The following is a 19,555-nucleotide window of genomic DNA, read 5'->3' as shown; positions in this document are numbered from 1 at the left end:
GCTCAATAAAGCCAAATGACAATGGTAAAATAAGCAATCCCTAAGATCTTTTAGTAAGTGGAAGGTTTTACCAGAAAGTCTAAGGAGCTGCAGCATCATTTGAAACAAACCTTTTTTTTTTTTTTTTTTTTTTTTTTTTTTTTTTATGAAGTTTATTGACAAATTGGTTTCCATACAACACCCAGTGCTCATCCCAAAAGGTGCCCTCCTCAATACCCATCACCCACCCGCCCCTCCCTCCCACCCCCCATCAACCCTCAGTTTGTTCTCAGTTTTTAACAGTCTCTTATGCTTTGGCTCTCTCCCACTCTAACGTCTTTTTTTTTTCTCCCTTCCCCTCCCCCATGGGTTCCTGTTGAGTTTCTCAGGATCCACATAAGAGTGAAACCATATGGTATCTGTCTTTCTCTGTATGGCTTATTTCACTTAGCATCACACTCTCCAGTTCCATCCACGTTGCTACAAAAGGCCATATTTCATTTTTTCTCATTGCCACGTAGTATTCCATTGTGTATATAAACCACAATTTCTTTATCCATTCATCAGTTGATGGACATTTAGGCTCTTTCCATAATTTGGCTATTGTTGAGAGTGCTGCTATGAACATTGGGGTACAAGTGCCCCTATGCATCAGTACTCCTGTATCCCTTGGGTAGATTCCTAGCAGTGCTATTGCTGGGTCATAGGGTAGGTCTATTTTTAATTTTCTGAGGAACCTCCACACTGTTTTCCAGAGCGGCTGCACCAATTTGCATTCCCACCAACAGTGCAAGAGGGTTCCCGTTTCTCCACATCCTCTCCAGCATCTATAGTCTCCTGATTTGTTCATTTTGGCCACTCTGACTGGCGTGAGGTGATACCTGAGTGTGGTTTTGATTTGTATTTCCCTGATAAGGAGCGACGCTGAACATCTTTTCATGTGCCTGTTGGCCATCTGGATGTCTTCTTTAGAGAAGTGTCTATTCATGTTTTCTGCCCATTTCTTCACTGGGTTATTTGTTTTTCGGGTGTGGAGTTTGGTGAGCTCTTTATAGATTTTAGATACTAGCCCTTTGTCCGATATGTCATTTGCAAATATCTTTTCCCATTCCGTTGGTTGTCTTTTAGTTTTGTTGGTTGTTTCCTTTGCTGTGCAGAAGCTTTTTATCTTCATAAGGTCCCAGTAATTCACTTTTGCTTTTAATTCCCTTGCCTTTGGGGATGTGTCGAGTAAGAGATTGCTACGGCTGAGGTCAGAGAGGTCTTTTCCTGCTTTCTCCTCTAAGGTTCTGATGGTTTCCTGTCTCACATTTAGGTCCTTTATCCATTTTGAGTTTATTTTTGTAAATGGTGTGAGAAAGTGGTCTAGTTTCAACCTTCTGCATGTTGCTGTCCAGATCTCCCAGCACCATTTGTTAAAGAGGCTGTCTTTTTTCCATTGGATGTTCTTTCCTGCTTTGTCAAAGATGAGTTGGCCATATGTTTGTGGGTCTAGTTCTGGGGTTTCTATTCTATTCCATTGGTCTGTGTGTCTGTTTTTGTGCCAATACCATGCTGTCTTGATGATGACAGCTTTGTAGTAGAGGCTGAAGTCTGGGATTGTGATGCCTCCTGCTTTGGTCTTCTTCTTCAAAATTCCTTTGGCTATTCGGGGCCTTTTGTGGTTCCATATGAATTTTAGGATTGCTTGTTCTAGTTTCGAGAAGAATGCTGGTGCAATTTTGATTGGGATTGCATTGAATGTGTAGATAGCTTTGGGTAGTATTGACATTTTGACAATATTTATTTTTCCAATCCATGAGCAGGGAATGTCTTTCCATTTCTTTAAATCTTCTTCAATTTCCTTCATAAGCTTTCTATAGTTTTCAGCATACAGATCCTTTACATCTTTGGTTAGATTTATTCCTAGGTATTTTATGCTTCTTGGTGCAATTGTGAATGGGATCAGTTTCTTTATTTGTCTTTCTGTTGCTTCATTGTTAGTGTATAAGAATGCTGAAACAAACCTTTTGAAATGCAGTTCAAAATCTCATTAAAATGAGCTTTGAGCAAGTATTGAAGTGACTAATCCAACTTTCTTTTTTATATTTGATGGTCATGGGGTTGGGGGGAAGTAGTCGGTATTGTTGATGTCTGTCCTTAATCTCCTTTTTTAGGCCAGCTGTCCTTTCTTCACATTGGCCTGAGCCAGACAGGAGCTATAACGCACCTTCCCCCTACCAGGAGAGCAGCACACAGCCAGTGACTGACAGACACAGGGGCATGAAAGGCTGGGCACCTTGCCTCAAAGGGGGGCCAACCCTGAGGTGCAATACAGGCATCAGAGCTCAATGTGGGATTGGGCTGAACCCAGGTCCCTCTCCTACCACATCCTGCTTCCCTCCCTTTCTCTCTTCTCAGAGCACTCCCTCAATAAATCATGGACACCAAAATCCTTGTCTCAGGCTCTGCTTTTAGGAAACCTTCCCTAAGTCACCTATTGTCATTTTAGAAATAGTGCTCGTAATGGAATTAGCATGGAATTGTTGTTACTGGAAGCATAAAAGGGTCCTGTTTTAGTTGTTGGGCAAGAGCAGGAAATGATTTGGAAAACCCAGAGAACTTGTCCTTCAGAGGCCAGAATATCAGAACACTGTCCTGTTACTGTGGAGCAGACGCAACACTCTCTTGGTGCATTCACTCAACAAACATTGTAGATTTGATCTGTGAGCCCAATCTTCTGCTGGGTCATAGGCATACAGAGATAAATCAGACAAGGGACTCATAGGATAGAGACAAAACACGTGAACATCTGATTATAACAGACCAAAGTTAATAGCCTTAGCACAATAGAATGGAAAGGTTAAGGCAGGGAGGTGACCAGATGATTCAGAAGTGATGACGGAAAGCTTCTCTATGGGTACACCCTAAATAAACTTCAAATTACTGTGTTTCTAATGGCTTTTTTGATGGTTTGGGAAAGTTTTGATGGCTTTGGGACAGTTATGTTTGTTTTTTTTTTTCAACCAGACATTAAGGAAGACATACAAGCTTCTTTCCACGCACAACCTCCTAGTAACCCTTAAAAGCACTTAAATAGTAGACCGTTTTAAATTTAGCTCAAAGACCTTCCTTAAAGCATTGTTTATACTGAAAACTTGGAGATGACAGAGCTCAGATCAAATACATGATGACACATGTATACCACAGATAACCATACAACCATCAACACAAAAGCCTTTTAAAAAGGCTTGATGAGCTGAAAAGATGTTAACAATGTGACAAGTGCAAAATAAATAATAAATAAATATTTCACAATAGCATAGGCATACCTGTTCTAGGTCACCCTGGGGTAGGCATGAGACAGCTGTCATGGTCACATTATGGCTTCCCTTTACATCCAGGCAGGTGTGACTAACAGAGTATTATTAATAATCAAGTGTTTTTAAGCAAAGTGTGCCAAAGACATCCCATTTCTTGAGGAACTAGCTATAAATCTGGCCCCCACATGGTCAGGTCACAGTCAGGGCCAGCACAAACGTGAGGAGAAGACAGCACTCATCTCAGCGCAGTTTTAAAGAAGGGAATCCCTTCAGGAATCAAGAGAAATACTACAACGCAACATTTGAAAACAACAAGAGTCAGTACAAGAAAACCCATGATAAGCGTCCAGAATACCCAGTACTGTGCCTGGTCATAATGGAACCAGAGGCCAAAGAGAAAAATGTGTGCCCTTACATACACTTTCTTAATGTACTTTTTATTTACTTATTTATAAATTTTCTTCAAATGTTTTATTTTTGAGAGAGAGAGAAAAAATATGAGCGGGGGAGGAGCAGAGAGAGAGAGAGAGACAGATAATCTGAAGCAGGCTCTGTGCTGATGCGGGGCTCGAACCCACGAACCGTGAGAGCATAACCTGGGCTGAAGTCAGAGACTCAACCGACTGAGCCACCTACCCCCCCCCCTTTAGTGTACCTTGATTTTTGGAAATATTATTGAGTTTACTTCCCTTAAAACTAAGAAAGTAAAATTTTAATAAATTCTGGTTTGGATAAAATTAAAATGTTTAAACTGTTTTCAGCTGTAATACCCTTAACTTTTCAGTTTTTCAATCGTTTTTCACCTACTTTAATGTTCTGGGGGGAGCACACTGTAGATGGTCAACAAATATTTCTTGAATGATTGGATTTTATATTTATGGGATCTGAGGACTGTGCAGGTTTTGAGTCCCTTTTGTCCCTCTAGTGGAGGTACATGAAGTTGCAGGGGGCAAAGGATTGTACCAAATGTAGCTTGATGTTTATGGTAAGAAAAATTCTTCACGTGAAAGCCACAGCTTTTACTTTAGAAATATAGGGTTCCTTAAGGTGACTGTATTTTAGAGCAACATGTAACACTGTCGTAATGACAAAGCTTTGTGCAAGTCTTGTATCAGAAAGAACTTTAAGCATCACAAATGTATAGGTCCTGATAGCGAAGAGGAAATGAAGACCCAAATCCTTCTTCTCGTAGGTTCCAAATTGTTGCAGTTAAATACAAAATGTTGATGATCCATTGGTTACTGTATTTGAAGTGTGATTACTACAAATAACACTTCAGAGCAAACCACTTGTGAAACTCCATGCCTTAAAGCAATGATACTTGCTTGCTACTCCTGAGTCTATGGGTTGGCTGAACAGCTCTGCTAATCTTAGCTGGGCTCACTCACGTGGCTACAAGTCAGCCAGCTGGCTGACTGAGGACAGCCCCAGCTGGTATAACGGGATGATGTAGCTCTCCTCCGTGTCTCTCACACCCCTCCAGCAGGTGAGTGGGGTATGTTCTCAGGGCGGAGGCAGGGACGCAAGAACAAGGAAAACTAATCATGTTGAGAGCAAGAAGGAATGCACACCCAATTTCAAAACCCTCTGTCTTTGATCATTCTCTTGACCAAAGCAGGTGTTAAGGTCAAGCCAGAGTGAGAGCAGAAGGAGGTTACAAAGTAACGGGGAAGGGGTGGGAAGAGATACAGGCCACCTCTTGAGGCCATGGGTGCGATCAACCTACCGCAAGTGGTGTTGGGTAGGAGTCCTGCTGTCTCTTGCTTCAATACCCCTTAGAACTGTCGCCTCTGTATTGAACGCTATGGACAAGCCAAGCCCTGAAGACCAATCTACCTTAGATGAACTCACATGTCAGCTTCCTTCTCAAACTGTGACTGCCATAAATAATAAAAGACTGAGCCTCCGGGCACCTGGGTGGCTCAGTCGGTTGAACATCTGACTTCGGCTCAGGTCATGAGCTCATGGTTCATGAGTTCGGGCCCTGCGTCGGGCTCTGTGCTGATGGCTTGGAGCCTGGAGCCTGCTTCGGATTCTGTGTCTCCCTCTCTCTCTGCCCCACCCCCAATAGCACTCTGTCTCTGTCTCAAAAATAAAATAAACGTTAAAAAATTAAAAAAATAAAAACAAACATTAAAATTTTTTAATGTTTGTTTATTTTTGACAGAGAGAGAGAGAGAGAGCATGAGTGGGGGAGAGAGAGAGGGAGACCCAGAATTCGAAGCAGGTTCCAGGCTCTGCACTGTCAGCACAGAGCCCGACACATGGCCGGAACTCACGGACTACAAGATCATGACCTGAGCCAAAGTCGGATGCTCAACCGACTGAGCCACCCAGGCGTCCCAAAATAAACATTTTAAAAAAAGACTGAGACTCCAAGTTTAACGTTATCAAATTGCCCAACACATGATCATTACTAAGTTAACTGAATCTTAGGTGGTAACTTGACTCAAAGTAAATATCTAGTCTTTCCTCTGTATCCTAAAACTAAAAATTTCTGGGGTCAAAGGAAGAGAAGGAGAGGAACAAGGAGTCTGGAAGAGGAGCTCTGTGGTCAAGAGCTCACAGCCTAGCTCAGCCACCTGAGGCTGTGTGATGTTGAGAAAGTTATTTAACCTCTCTGAACCTCAGTTTCCTTACCCCCAAAATAGAGAGTAATCATTCATTTGTTCATTCATTCAACATACTTAAGGAGAATCTACTAGAATAATTCCCTGTAATTATAGAGCTCACTTTAAGCTGGAGATGCTGGAGAGAAAGAGAAATTTTAATACAGGGCTAGAAAGCATGAAGCCCTCAGGACACACAGAGAGGCACATCTAATCCTACTTCAGAAGATTCATAGAATGCTCCTTCATGGAGGTGATGACTGAGGCTCAAGAAAAGGTAGAAATTAGCCAGATTTTGAGGAAAGGTGTCCTAGGAAGAAAGAATGGCAGATGCAAAGTCCAAAAGCCAAGAAGATACTTCCCTTTCTGGTTCTAAGGACAAGCTCTGCTATCATTATGGCAAACTGAAGAATATTCCAGAATATTCTAGAACATTCATTCATTCATGTGTACAACACAAATCCCCTGGGGCGTTCATTAAAATGCAAGTTCTGGTTCAGCCAATATGAGGTGGGTCCTGAGATCCTACTTTTCTAACAAGGTGATGCTGATGTATCTGGTCCACAGACCACACTTTGAGTCGGGAGGTATTAGAATGGTCATGGAAGGGGGGACTCTACATTTCATGGGTCCAATTTTAGTTTATGTGCAGTCAAAGTAAGCACAGAGGACACCTACATTTTTTTTTTCAACGCTTATTTTTGGGACAGAGAGAGACAGAGCATGAACGGGGGAGGGTCAGAGAGAGAGGGAGACACAGAATCGGAAACAGGCTCCAGGCTCTGAGCCATCAGCCCAGAGCCCGACGCGGGGCTCGAACTCACGGACCGCGAGATCGTGACCTGGCTGAAGTCGGACGTTTAACCGACTGCGCCACCCAGGCGCCCCAGAGGACACCTACATTTAAAACTTTCATCTCCCTCTTCTCCCTCTGTCAATCAGGACTTTATGGAGGATGGAGGGCAAGGTGGGATGGTGATAACTTTGTGAGCAGTGTGAATCCTAGACGAGTTCCAAGAAAGTTCCTGGAAGGAAGAGAGATGTTGGTTCCCTGAAAGGTTCCAGGAAACCAAAACACTTTCCAAAGGGTGTTGCCATCAAGCACTGCAACCCTCCATGAAACACTGAGGTCCTGCCCCATCCAGAGCTCCTATTCACCAATAGGGCTCTTGGAAGTGTTTGTACAAAAGTAGTCTATAGGTCTAAGTGTTTTATTCATACCCTGGGGCCACCATTACCGTGACACTGACTGTTTCTTTAAGAGCAGCAGGAATCTTTGTCAAAGGCTAAGTTGGTCAGTCATATGACAAATAATTTATTGAGGGCTGCTCTGTGTCAGGCACATGATGAGTGCGGGAGAAGTACACTTGGAGCCATACAACAATGAATTTAGGAGAAACCAAAATGGTAGCCAGATAATCTTGGTCATGCCATTGCACTGGGATCTGTTGCTTCCTCAAAACTCTGGGAACTCAAAGAGCAGAACTGATAATCTGAAACAGAAATTCTTGCTTCCCAGAGAGTTCTGGGGCTGGCAGGATCCCACATCTGCACATTAAGCCGGGAAGAGATTTCAGAGAAGGCTCCCGTAGGTATCTGCCTTCCTCAAATGTTGCTTCATAGCATACTGGCAGTAAGAAAGATCTTTAGCCCTGTGAGAGAGAAATCAGAATTAGAATCAGCAGCAGGACGAGTACAATGTGAGTCTAAGGGTTTTAGAAATACTTGGGTCTTATAAATACAGAGAGAGAAATATGGAAACAAACACTAGAAAGATAAACATTAAAACTTTAACAGGGCAGTCTCTAGTGTGGCAGGCACTGATGGCAAACTCTAAAGCTATTCTCAACCTCTTCACCATTAATAGCTTCCACTCTAGAAGCAAGAAAGCCAAATACTTGCTTTGTCAAATTTCTTTGTAACTATGTATGGTCAGGTGATACAGTTCTGACCAATTAGTAGAAGGGAATCCCAATGAGGGGTTTCTGGGAAAGGTTTTATTTCCTGTGGAAGGAGAATTTGTGGCTTCTCCCTACCCCTCTTCTTGCCTTCAACGTGGTCGTGATGTCCGGAGCTATGGCAACCATCTTACAACCATGAAAATCATTTGATGAAAAGTCAACAAGCTCATAGTGGAATGCAAAAGTAGAGAAAACCTAGATCCTTTCCAACACCCCTGAGCAACATAACCAATATCAGCAACACCTAACTCTGGGCTTCTATTCTTGCAAAAAAAAAAAAAATGAGTTTTTTTCCTATTTAATTAAGCCACTGAATCTTAGTTACTTGTTCTTGGAATAAATCAGTGAAAAAAATAAAAAATTGTAATGGGGGATAGGGGAGCTATCGTGTAAAGTGCAATTTTACAACCCTGTAGATTTTAAATCAATGATAGCAATGCAAAATCATATGGAATTATGTGTAAAAATCAGTCTTGCTTCCATTTGCACATTCATTTGCAATGTTTCTGAAATTAAATATGTGTAGTGTAAGTCATATAATCCATACATTTAAATAATTCACTTTCATACTATATAATATGAAATTTTATATATTGTATATAACTGTATAGTTATATAACTATAATTATGTGTATAATTCTATTTATATATGTGATTATATATAAAATTATCAACAAGATGTTATAACTGGCTCAAAAAAGAATGCAAGGAACAGACCTATGTCTGTTTTATGTAAATCTTATTTATATATATATATATATATATACACACACACATATATTACAATATATACATATATGTATTACATAAATATATATATATATATAATGTATACTATCTATAATGTATACAATATATGAGATATATACGATACCTATTACATAATACATAATATACATTACATCATATGTATGTATGTTCTGTGAATTTTCTTTTGAGCCAGTTTAACATCTGCCTCACTTCCTCACTGATTAATGAGTAGAATAAAATCCTTAATGTATTCTCATCTTATATCTATATAAGTCATTTTATCTTCTTTAGTCCACACAGCTACCATGGGGCAAAGCTGGGATTTGAGCCCAGGCTGCCTGGCTTCTGGACCCCAACTCTTGAACCCCGCACTTTATCGAATGTGCAAATATACGTGGACACACAGCTCACAGCAGGTTCTCCGTGCACAGCACTGGTATTGCTAAGAAGTGGCAATTCCATTCGAACAGAAGCTGCATAAAGCACACTGTCTCTCACCGATTTAGAGGTGGAGGGGACAGAGGACAGTAACATCCCTGAGGTCTGGGACTCAGGGCTACGTTCCGTCTTCCTGGTAATGCACTTCCTGTATTCTTCCCGCACCTGGAGGAAGAGACAGGTCACAAGGAGATGAGTTATTCCTAGATGCAGGCACGTGGCTGACACAGGTGTGTTCCCCAGAAGGACGGGCTCAGGAAGGGCAGTGCTGTACCTGGCGGTTGAGCAGACAGTGAATGATGAAGATAAAGGTCCCCTGCAGGCTGTTGATGATGGTGAACAGGTAGGCCATGATACTGGCCATGGATCCAATCTGGAAAATGCCCAGCACCCAGGAGCACCCCAGGATGAAGAGCTGGGCAAACGCCTTGAACGTCAGTAACCTGGGGGGAGAGATTTGCAGAGGATGAGGTTCCTGGAAGTGGCTGTTGTCCTCATGGACCAGGCTGCCACCATATCACCAGCCACCTGGGGGGGGGAAGAAACGTGGGGTCGAGTCTGCAAGCCCAGAGGCAGGGAAATCGAATCCTATTGGTATTTAAAAGGCAGTTGGCCTACAGATACACAATGCACAAAGATGTGCGGATGTATATATAATGCAATATTGTTTAGAGCGATCGAATGCTTGGAGGACCCGCAGGTCCAAGAGCTGGGGAATGGTGACGCCACAAGTATGAAATACGATGACATTTTTCTTGGAGAAAAACTCACATAACATAAAATGCACTATTTTAACCATTTAAAGTGTGCGATTCAGTGGGATTCGGCACATTCACAATGCTGTACAAACATCATCACCGCCCAGTTCTAAGACAGTTTTATCGCCCCAAAAAGAAACCTACACCTGTGAAGCATTCGTTCCCCACCCCACTCTTTCCCCAACTAAAGCAACCCAAAGGTTCATCTATTGTTGAATGGATAAAACAAAACATGGTCCGTCCATACAGTACAATATTAGCCATAAGAAGGAATGACGGCTGATAACCTGCTACAATGTGGACGAAACTTGAAGACATTATGCTCAGTGAAAGAAGTCAGACGTAGAAGGACACAGAGTATATGCTTCCATTTGTAGGAAATATCCAGACTAGGCAAATCTATAGAGACTAAAAACAAATCATAAAATCATTTTTTTAAATGAGATGAGAGTGACCATATACTATAGGGGGTAAGGGTACAGGCTCTGAACACCTGTGGATTTGTGCCTCAGTCAAGTTGGTATAGAGATAATAATACAATACCTACAGGGTGGTATTAATTTTTCTACAGATTAAATGAGATGATAAGTCTCTAAGGATGCTTACAGCAGTGTCTGGCAAAAAACCCATTTTTGTTAGTTTTTAACCACAAGTATTGAGATGAAATCAGCTACCTATTATGTAGGGGGGAAAAAAAAGTTCAGAATGATATGTATAATATCCTATCATTTACGTAATCAGAATGTGGATGTGTAAGTATAGAATATTCTAGAAGGAAGCTCAATTCAAGTGATAATGGCTGCTTAGGGTGGGAGAGATCTGGGAAGAGAGAATTATTTCCCATGTATTCTCTTTTGTACTGATTAATTTTTCTTACCATTGCATGTATTAACTTTGTTTTCAACTTTCTGTATCAACTTTTAAATATTTAAAATTTAAAATTTAAAATATTTAAATATTCAAATTTTAAGATGGATGAGGGACTGGACACCGATAGGAAAACAAGCAAAGGACATCTATATGGTTCCTGACAATAAAACCTAGACAATGTCTGACTTTGGTAGGTTCTTAAAGTGAAGATTAGTAGAGTGATGAAGTTACAAACACAAATAGTCTATAAGATTATGAAAATGTCCCACATCTGTAATATAGACAGAACTAAAATAATAGGATAGTATATTTCACTATTATATCAGCAAAACACCACAACAAAAATGATAAACCCCAGTGTTGGCTAAGCTGTAGGTAAGCAAGCACCTGCAAATGGAAACAAATTTTCTAGAAAACAACTTGCAATATATACTAAAAGTATGACAATCCAACCTGCCCTTTAACTCAGGCAATTTCATGCCTACTGTTATGATCAAATAACCACAGATGTGGAAAAAGATCTATCTACAAGGGTATTTGAGACCACACTGTTTATAATAGCCCTCCCCTTCCCCCCTCAAAAAAAAAAAAAAACAGTAACAACTTGAATGTCCATGAATAAGGCATGATTTAAATAAGTTGTGCTGCATTATTACATTGAAATGCTTTACAAAAAATGAGAAAGATGTTGTCAAAGAATTTCTAAATAGAAAAAATATTCATGACATTAAGAGAAAAAGTGGCCCTAAAAATTGAGTAGATAGTATGCTTCTATTTTTGTAAATATACACATATAGTTATGTGCAGTAAATGAATTACAAAATGTATTAATGGTTACAATATATGAAATACTCACCCTTCCTAGTAACTGTATTAATGGTTCATAAGCCACATTAAGTGGGCAATGTTAATATCCCCAGTATACAGATGAGGAAACAGTTTCAGAGAGGTTGTGTAACTTGCCTAAGGCCACACAGCTTATAAGTGGCAGACCTGGTGTCTGAGACCCCAGATCTAGAAACCGTGCTGTTCTGTCCTGGGCACAGGACTAAGCACACAAAAGGTACTCAGGGAATGTCTGTGGGAAGAATGAAGGAGACTGAGAGAGAGGAGGGGAAGGAAGGACTGTACCTGGTGTCTTTGAGCGTGGAGACTTCAGCATTGACACTGGAAAGCTTCTGCCTCAGGATACACAACGTGCAAGTCAGGAGGATGGAATTGATCTACAGAGTCAAGCAGAAAGGACTGAGATGTTGGGTGTGTACAAATGGGCAATGGCCAGACCACCCGTCAAAAACAATCACTCCAGGAAGCCAAGTAATAAGCCCTACGGCAATCAACCCTAAACCAGCTGTTGATTGTGGGCGCACAGCCTCCCTAACTTCTGTCCTCATTTCCAACACAGGACCCAAAGGAAAAAGCCAATATGCTCCCCCTAAGCATTCGCATAGGACGTCCTGCTTTGAGTTAGCCTGCCTATAGAGTCCCAAGGCCTCCAGCCTCCAACCAGGCACACCGGAAGCCTTCTTTTTTCCCCCGAAAAAGCCTCCCCGCTCCTCTCCCTGCTTCTGAGTCTCTACTCACTGCAAGTGATGGTGGCCAACTCCCTTACTATAGCAATAGGGAGCCTTGTTCTCATTTGGGTGATCTCCCCTGGTTTCCATCCCATATGGAGGCAAATGGGAAGTTAGAATCAAGATCAGTGCCTTGTTTGGGTTGAACCGTTGAAGACCTAATCCCCAGGAGCTCAGAATGTGATCTCATTTGGAGACAGGGTCTTTACCAGAGGTGATCAAATTAAAATAAGCTCATTAGAGCAGACCCTAATCCCACATAACCTTATAAAACAGGCAGATTTGGACACAGAGGCAGATATGCACAGAGAAAGCCAAACATCGATAAGCCAAGGGACTCCTGAGTCTACCAGTCTCTTGGTTAGAAGACTGGAATGGAGGGGCACCTGGGTGGCTCAGTTGGTTGAGCTACTGACTCTTGATTTAGGCTGAGGTCGTGATCCCAGGGTCGTGGGATTGAGCCCCACATCAGGCTCTATGTTGAGTGTGGAGCCTGCTTGGAATTCTCTCTCACCCTCTCTCTCTCTCTCTCTCTCCCCCCACCCCTTCGCCTCTCCCCCTGCCCCCTGTCTCACACAAATTAAAAAATAAAGAAAATAAGACTGGAACAGATCCTTCTCCTGGGCTTCCAGAGGGGACATAGCCCTGCCAACCCATTGATTTTACACTTCCAGCCTCCAAAACTGGAGTGGGAACGTTCATGGAAGTCTTCCTGGAGGATGCCAAATTCTGTTGTTCTAAGCCACCCAGTTGTGATACTGTGGATACTATGTTTGTGATACACAATTTTTATTTGTCAGTTATACCTCAATAAAGCTGAAAAAAGCTGAAAAAAATCTCTAGGCTTCCCTTTCTTCCATCCCACTGTTTTCTTCTCACCACCACCCCCCCCCCACCAATTTCTCTCCATTCCTTCCTTCCTTTTCTCTCATTCAACATCTATCCCCAGAAGACATCAATAGAACCATTCTTACTGAAACACAACAGACAGATAAGATTGTGTTCCCCTCCAGGGGATTTGCATGTTGGCAGAGGAAAGAAAAAAAAAATCACAAGTCAAAGAAATTGCACTCTAAGTTGGAAATCTCAAGAACCAGGGATCAGAAGGGAGAATGTTTGACCTCAGCTATAGGCAACATTCACTGGCACTTCTTGGTTCCTCGGGTTTCCTTGTTTCTGCTCCCGAACACCCTGCACCAAGCAATTTGCTTACCAGGATGATGGCGCAGACTGGTCCCAGGAAGCTCCAGACGAACCCTGTCTCTGTGTTCAGCCAACAGCTACCAAGAGAAACAGGAATCGGTGACTGTTTAGTTCTTGACCTACAGTTACTCAGGCCCCAACAAATCCACTAATGGAGGATATTTTAGGCAGCCGACCCTGAGATGCTCTCATGACGGGGTGGGTGACAGTTCAGTTTTCTTTGGCCCACGTCTGCTGTCAGACCTTCCTCCTGGGCAAACGTTCCTGAAGTGTTCACGCGGTATCCAGAGTAGAGCTCGCCCTCAGCCCGTAACCTTTGCAACCTCTTCCCTTCTGTTCAGACCTCTTTACTGGCACACCTGGTCGTTCAAATCTCAGCTCTAATGTCATCTCCTCTGAAAAGCTGCTTGGGACCCTCCCTACCCATCATTTTTCTAGCAGAGCATAATGCTTTTCTTTTTTTTATAGCATCTCTCGGTATCATAAATCATGGTGGTGTTTGTTTCCTTGAAAATTGTCCTTCTCCCCCTTTCCAGACTATGAGCTGTATGAGAATCTGGACCTTGAGCTTTTGTTTGTCTCCAAATACCCAGCACTCAGTGCAAAGCCTGGCATGGATGAGGCATTCCGTAATTATTTCTTAAATGAAGGGAGGAAGGACTAGGAGGGAGAGAAGGCATTGCCTCTTTCCTTCAGGCTTCTGGTAGATTTTTGCTGTTTTTACCATCTGACAACCATTCCACCCGCGTTCAGGAACCGCACCCCAATATTCCTTTAGCAGAAGTGTGCCTCACCCCCACAAGAGAAGGAAAATAATCAAGGTTGGCCAACCAGATGTTCTCTCCCCGGAACGTGAGTCTCCAAGTCGTAGCAATAAAAAAGGTGGAGATTGCACAGAAGAAGCCGTCTCTGCTGTTTCAGGAACAACAGCTTCAGTAAATAACAGCCAATTCCCTTATAAGCTCCTGCAACTCCTCCTGGAGGCATCAGACTGAAAACCCTGGAGAATTAGTTCTCCTGGGAGCAGCCCTCGACCAATGGCTGCTGCGACAGAGATGTATAAATATGCCCCCTGGGTGGGATTTTGGAGGCACATGCCCTACACGGTTTCCCAGGGATACCCACTGGGATGGAGCCTGTTACCCACGGCTGCACCTGCTCAGAATGCACCCCATGTTTTCTCCTTCTCTCGCCCCACTCCCCAGCGCTTCTTCCTAAGGTCATCTCAAATCCTTCTCAATACTACTCCTGTCTTACAAAACGTTCTGTGGTTCCCACCAGCTAGAAGGTATTCTCCAAATTCCATGCCCCTCCCCCTCTCCCCTCCATCTTTCAGTCCTATCCATCTGCTCTCCAAACACACCTTAAGCCCTCCCTTGCCCTCACCTATGTGGCCACGACCTTTCCTCTTTGCCTATGTACATTTCAATAGAGCTTAAGGCTCATTCAAATTCCACATCCTCCAGGGAGCTTTCCATGAACCTTCCCACTCCCATATAGTATCATCCTTCTCTGGTCTGCGTCAGGGCTTATATTACCCACATCAACATCAGGCACTTCATCATGGTGGCCTTGCACTGTCACCACCATCCCCTGACAAGGCAATGAGATCCGAACTCAGCTTGGACATTTACTAGCTGTGTGACCCTGGGCAACTGCGCTGAGCCTCTATTTCCTCGGAAGCTACCATTTATTAAGCTGTTACTTTATGTACCACCATGTGCAACAGCACAGGTTGCACACTGCACAAATCTGGGGGACATTATTTACACTGTATGCAATGGAGACTCTTAGTCCTCGCACATAGGATTTCTGTTGAGAAGTACCAGAGATAATACATGTTTGTAAAGCTTACAGGATTTAGATTTGATGAGTGCTCACTTACTATGAATTCCTTTCCCTCACCCCTTATCTCATGGCCTCACCTATAAACCATCAGTGATAGGCAGGGAGGAAAGCAGAATATTTAGTCCCCTAACCACAATTCAGCAATGCCTATAACACAGGGTGATGAGCGCGGGCCCTGGGATTGCAAAGACCTAGATTTATGTCCTCACGGTAATGGCAAGAAAGCTTCGCTTTCCTCATCTGTAAATTAGAACAGCACCGCTATCTCAAGGGTCTGTCATATGACGCAGTGACTTAGTCTCTGCCCTAGCCACATACCGCTTATCGTGTCATTCACCTGATTTTAAAAGTTGGTTCATTTTTTGAAAACTTACAAGTGGACTCATGTCCATATCATGAGTTTGGCTGGTATGCTGGCATTTTTTTCCCGTGATGCCCCATAAGATAAATACAAAAATATTTTTTAAATTATACTTACCAGCATACTACCCCAAATCATCTCGCACGCAGCCCTGTGACAAACACCGTTCTAAATGTTTTGCAGATAATAACTCATTTAACCCCCACAACACTATGATGTAGGCGCTGCTGTTAGCTTCTATTGTATGGATGAGGAAATGGAAGCCTACAGAGGTTAAGTAACTCGCCCAAGGTAGCCCAGCTAGAAGGTGGTGGAACCAGGATTCAAACCCAAGCAGGTTGGCTCCAGAATCCATGATTTTTAAACTGTACAACCGAGTTTCATTGTTTACACCACCACCATTCACCTGTTCTATAGTGCAAACAGTGGCTCCTGGATTTGTGCAGTGTGCAAGTTGTGCTACTGGACACAGCAGCCCTGAGACCCACAAAGCATAAAGAGCTCAATAAATGGTAGACACAACTACCACTAATGTTACTGCTTTTCTTGTTGTTCGTGTAATCATCATCGTGAACCATGACAGCAGGGTCTTCAGGGAGAGAGAAGGATATGACTTACCGATTACGCATCCCGTAACCCTGTGGTCGCACACCGGCTGAGACGGCCACCACCAGCCCTGGGAGCCCGTAGCCAAAGGCACAGAGGTACCACATCTTGATGTTGCGAGAGCTGAAGTAATTCATCACCTTCAGGTTCCTGACCATAAGAAAGAGCATCACAGCCTCCACCAGCATCCAGAAGAAGCAGGCGAGGAAAAGGTAGTGCAGGAAGCCTGCAATGATGGCACAGCCCGTCTGGAGAAGAGAGGCACACCCACTCAGGACCCCCGCCCCCTCCAAGGAGCAGGTTCAAATGACAGGGCGGGGGTGCTACTTTGATTGGAATTCCCAAGTACAGCCTACTCATTCATCCCTTTGGTAGGGTTTGCCCGGGACTGGTGTCTCCCAGGACATGGGAATTTTCAGTGTTAAAACCGGGAGAGTTTTGAGAACAGGTAGCTGATCGCCCTACTTCAGAGGATGTTTGAAGATATTGAGTGCAGGGGTCAGCACACTATAGCCATCAGGCTGGCTGCCTGTTTTGTAAATAATGTTTCACTGGCACAAAGCCATATCCATTTCTGTATTTTCTATGGCAGTTTTCATGCTAAAACAGCAAAGTTGAGTGGCTGTGACAGAGACCCTAGGATCTGCAAAGTGAAAAATATTTATGCCTGCTTCTTTAAAACAGAAAAAGTTTGGGGCGCCTGGGTGGCGCAGTCGGTTAAGCGTCCGACTTCAGCCAGGTCACGATCTCACGGTCCGTGAGTTCGAGCCCCGCGTCGGGCTCTGGGCTGATGGCTCAGAGCCTGGAGCCTGTTTCCGATTCTGTGTCTCCCTCTCTCTCTGCCCCTCCCCCGTTCATGCTCTGTCTCTCTCTGTCCCAAAAATAAATAAACGTGGAAAAAAAAAATTTTAAAACAGAAAAAGTTTGCTCGCTCCTGGTCAAATGATGGGAGGGACGTGTGCTACTAGCATTGAGTTCTCAAGGGGTCTGGGACGCTAAACATGTGACAGTAAACTGCACAAAGAATGATCACCCCAGCCAAAATGTCAATAGTGCTCCTTCTGGAAAAACCCTAAGAACCTACTATGTTTCTGGTATAGCTATAAGGAGTAAATTGGCCAAAGGTCTTGCTCTCATGGGGTTCACAGTCTACTGTGTGTGTGTTGGGTGGGGGGGGGGAGGAATATACAGCAAGTAAATCAACAAATAATCAATATGGTTTCAAATAAAAGCTGGGAAAGAGAGAAAAATAGACTGATAAGGGATAGAGTTTCTCAGCTGTGGTATTGTTGACATTTGTAACACTGTTGCCAGATTATTTTCTTTCATGGGGGCTGTTCTGTGGACTGTAGGGTGTTTGGAAGCATCCCTAGTCTCCACTGGATGTCAGTAGCACCCTCTCCCAGGGATAACCACTGATAATGTCTCTAGATATTGCTGAGTGTCCCCCAGGAGTAAGAATCATCCAAGGTAATAACCAGTTTAAAGAATAATAGGAGAGACCACCACAATATATAACATGACCAGGGAAATGATTTTAAACTGACACCTATCACAAGAATGAGTAAACCAGGTAAAGAATTGGGGAACAAGTATTATCAAAAGAGGGTATAGCACATGCAAAGGTCCTGAGGTGGGACCTAGCATAGAGATTATTGGGTAGGATGAGCAGGGGCAGATATGGAGATGGTGGGGCTGGGCGAGGACACAGCCTGAGGGATGTGAGACCTGGTTGTCAGTCTTGTCTACACCGGTGAGGAAGAGAGTCTTGGCCAAGAAGAGGCACACGCAGAGGTGCAGGTGGAGGTAGGTGTTGTGGTTGTGAATGGCACGACACAGCAGGAAGGTGGCGATGGCCAAGACGAGACACACCAGGGAGATGATCAAACCCACGTGGCTAATGATGTGCAAGGGTAACTCCGTCTGTCAGGAAGCAGATACATCATTCACAGAAGGGTCGACATCCCTCCAGGCAGAAAAAAAGAATTATCCAGACTCCTGACCAGGGCAGAAAGGGCTCGGGGACCTTTTCTCCTTCTGACACTCAGAGTGACCGAGATATTGTCCATCGTCACCCTTTGGCATCCATCAACACCCATTCCCCACTCCTGTCCTGTGCCCCACCCCCTGTCACATTAGGGCAGGATGTCTATAAACTACATTTCCCATAATGTCCTGGGGGTAGGGTCCTGGATGTTCTTTAGGTTTTCCAATGAATTTTCATGTATGCATGAAAATTTTGGAAGGCAGAATGGAGGCAGACACCAGCCTTCTAGACAGGAGCAAGCTATGGCTGGACTCCACGTTCTAGCTGTCCCTTCTTCGATTGTGTGGAGGTGGGGTGACCCGACAGCAGCAATTTCTGACCTCTGGATTAAAGCTGCAGAGGGCTGATCTTGAAGCTAAACCCCAAGTGGAAACCCCTGACTTCAACGCCTCCAACCCTCCCTGTGATTTTGTGGGCATCCTGTTCCCTATTTGAAATAGCTAGAGTGATTACCGTTTCCTGCACTGAACCAGGCCTGCCATACAGGCGTTCTGAGGTGCCCCAATTTCTGCGAGTAGACAGGGCAAGCCGGGTCCTTCCCCTGTGCCATTACACATGACTGATTTAAAAATGTTGCAGGGCGCCTGGGTGGCTCAGTCGGTTAAGCATCCGACTTCGGCTCAGGTCACAATCTCGCGGTCCGTGGGTTCGAGCCCCGCGTCGGGCTCTGGGCTGATGGCCCAGAGCCTGGAGCCTGCTTCGGATTCTGTGTCTCCCTCTCTCTCTGCCCCTCCCCCGTTCATGCTCTGTCTCTCTCTGTCTCAAAAATAAATAAACGTTAAAAAAAATTAAAAAAAAAAAAAAACGTTGAGTTCCTTCTGTGTTAAAGATGTGCCAAAGCACACCATCTCCGGAGCTAGTCCCTATGACTTTGTTACTTTGTTACTTTGTTTTGTGGTTGTTAAGAGAATGGACTGTACTTTTGGCAGCTGCTAGTTGTACAGCTTGGGAAAGACACGTGGCTACTCTGTGCCTCAGCTCCCTCATCTGTTAAGAGAGGATACCAATGAATACACTAAGCGATACTAAATGAAAATACTTCAAGTGCTCACGCTAAGCGATACTAAATGAAAATACTTCAAGTGCTCACAGCTATGCAGGGAGCATACAAATGCCCTCTATGTCCTCCCCCTCCACTGCGTCTGCCCACTCACCAAGGCTCACTTCACCCGTCCCCACCCTGACCCATCACCAGCTCTCACGGACACACTTCTGGATTCCTATAGCACAACTTCTCACACCATTTACT

At 43.7% G+C, this 19,555-nt stretch overlaps 1 protein-coding gene across 8 annotated transcripts in view; it reads right to left on the bottom strand.

The window, feature by feature from the left end:
* Positions 1–7,177: 7,177 nt before the first annotated feature.
* ADGRE1 (adhesion G protein-coupled receptor E1) overlaps positions 7,178–19,555 on the bottom strand; it is a 72,465-nt gene continuing 60,087 nt past the window's right edge. For 7 of the 8 annotated variants that reach the window (XM_047097239.1, XM_047097236.1, XM_047097238.1 and 4 more), the window contains 7 exons: positions 17,988–18,182; positions 16,272–16,507; positions 13,455–13,521; positions 11,799–11,890; positions 9,314–9,482; positions 9,100–9,204; positions 7,178–7,542 (listed from right to left, as the gene is read on the bottom strand). In XM_047097239.1, coding sequence (XP_046953195.1) covers positions 7,537–7,542; positions 9,100–9,204; positions 9,314–9,482; positions 11,799–11,890; positions 13,455–13,521; positions 16,272–16,507; positions 17,988–18,182 — 870 coding nt within the window. In that variant the 3' untranslated portion in view covers positions 7,178–7,536. Of the gene's footprint in view, positions 7,543–9,099; positions 9,205–9,313; positions 9,483–11,798; positions 11,891–13,454; positions 13,522–16,271; positions 16,508–17,987; positions 18,183–19,555 lie in introns of those variants that run through there. The other variant, XR_006965318.1, reaches the window with a different exon arrangement.

The sequence above is a fragment of the Lynx rufus genome, unplaced genomic scaffold, assembly GCF_022079265.1.
Source record: "Lynx rufus isolate CCGP_SWC_20201006 ecotype Redwood Valley unplaced genomic scaffold, mLynRuf1.p SCAF_4, whole genome shotgun sequence".
NCBI lineage: Eukaryota > Metazoa > Chordata > Mammalia > Carnivora > Felidae > Lynx > Lynx rufus.
The sequence above is the reverse complement of the archived record's forward strand: the minus strand, read 5'-3'. Positions and strand labels throughout refer to the sequence as shown.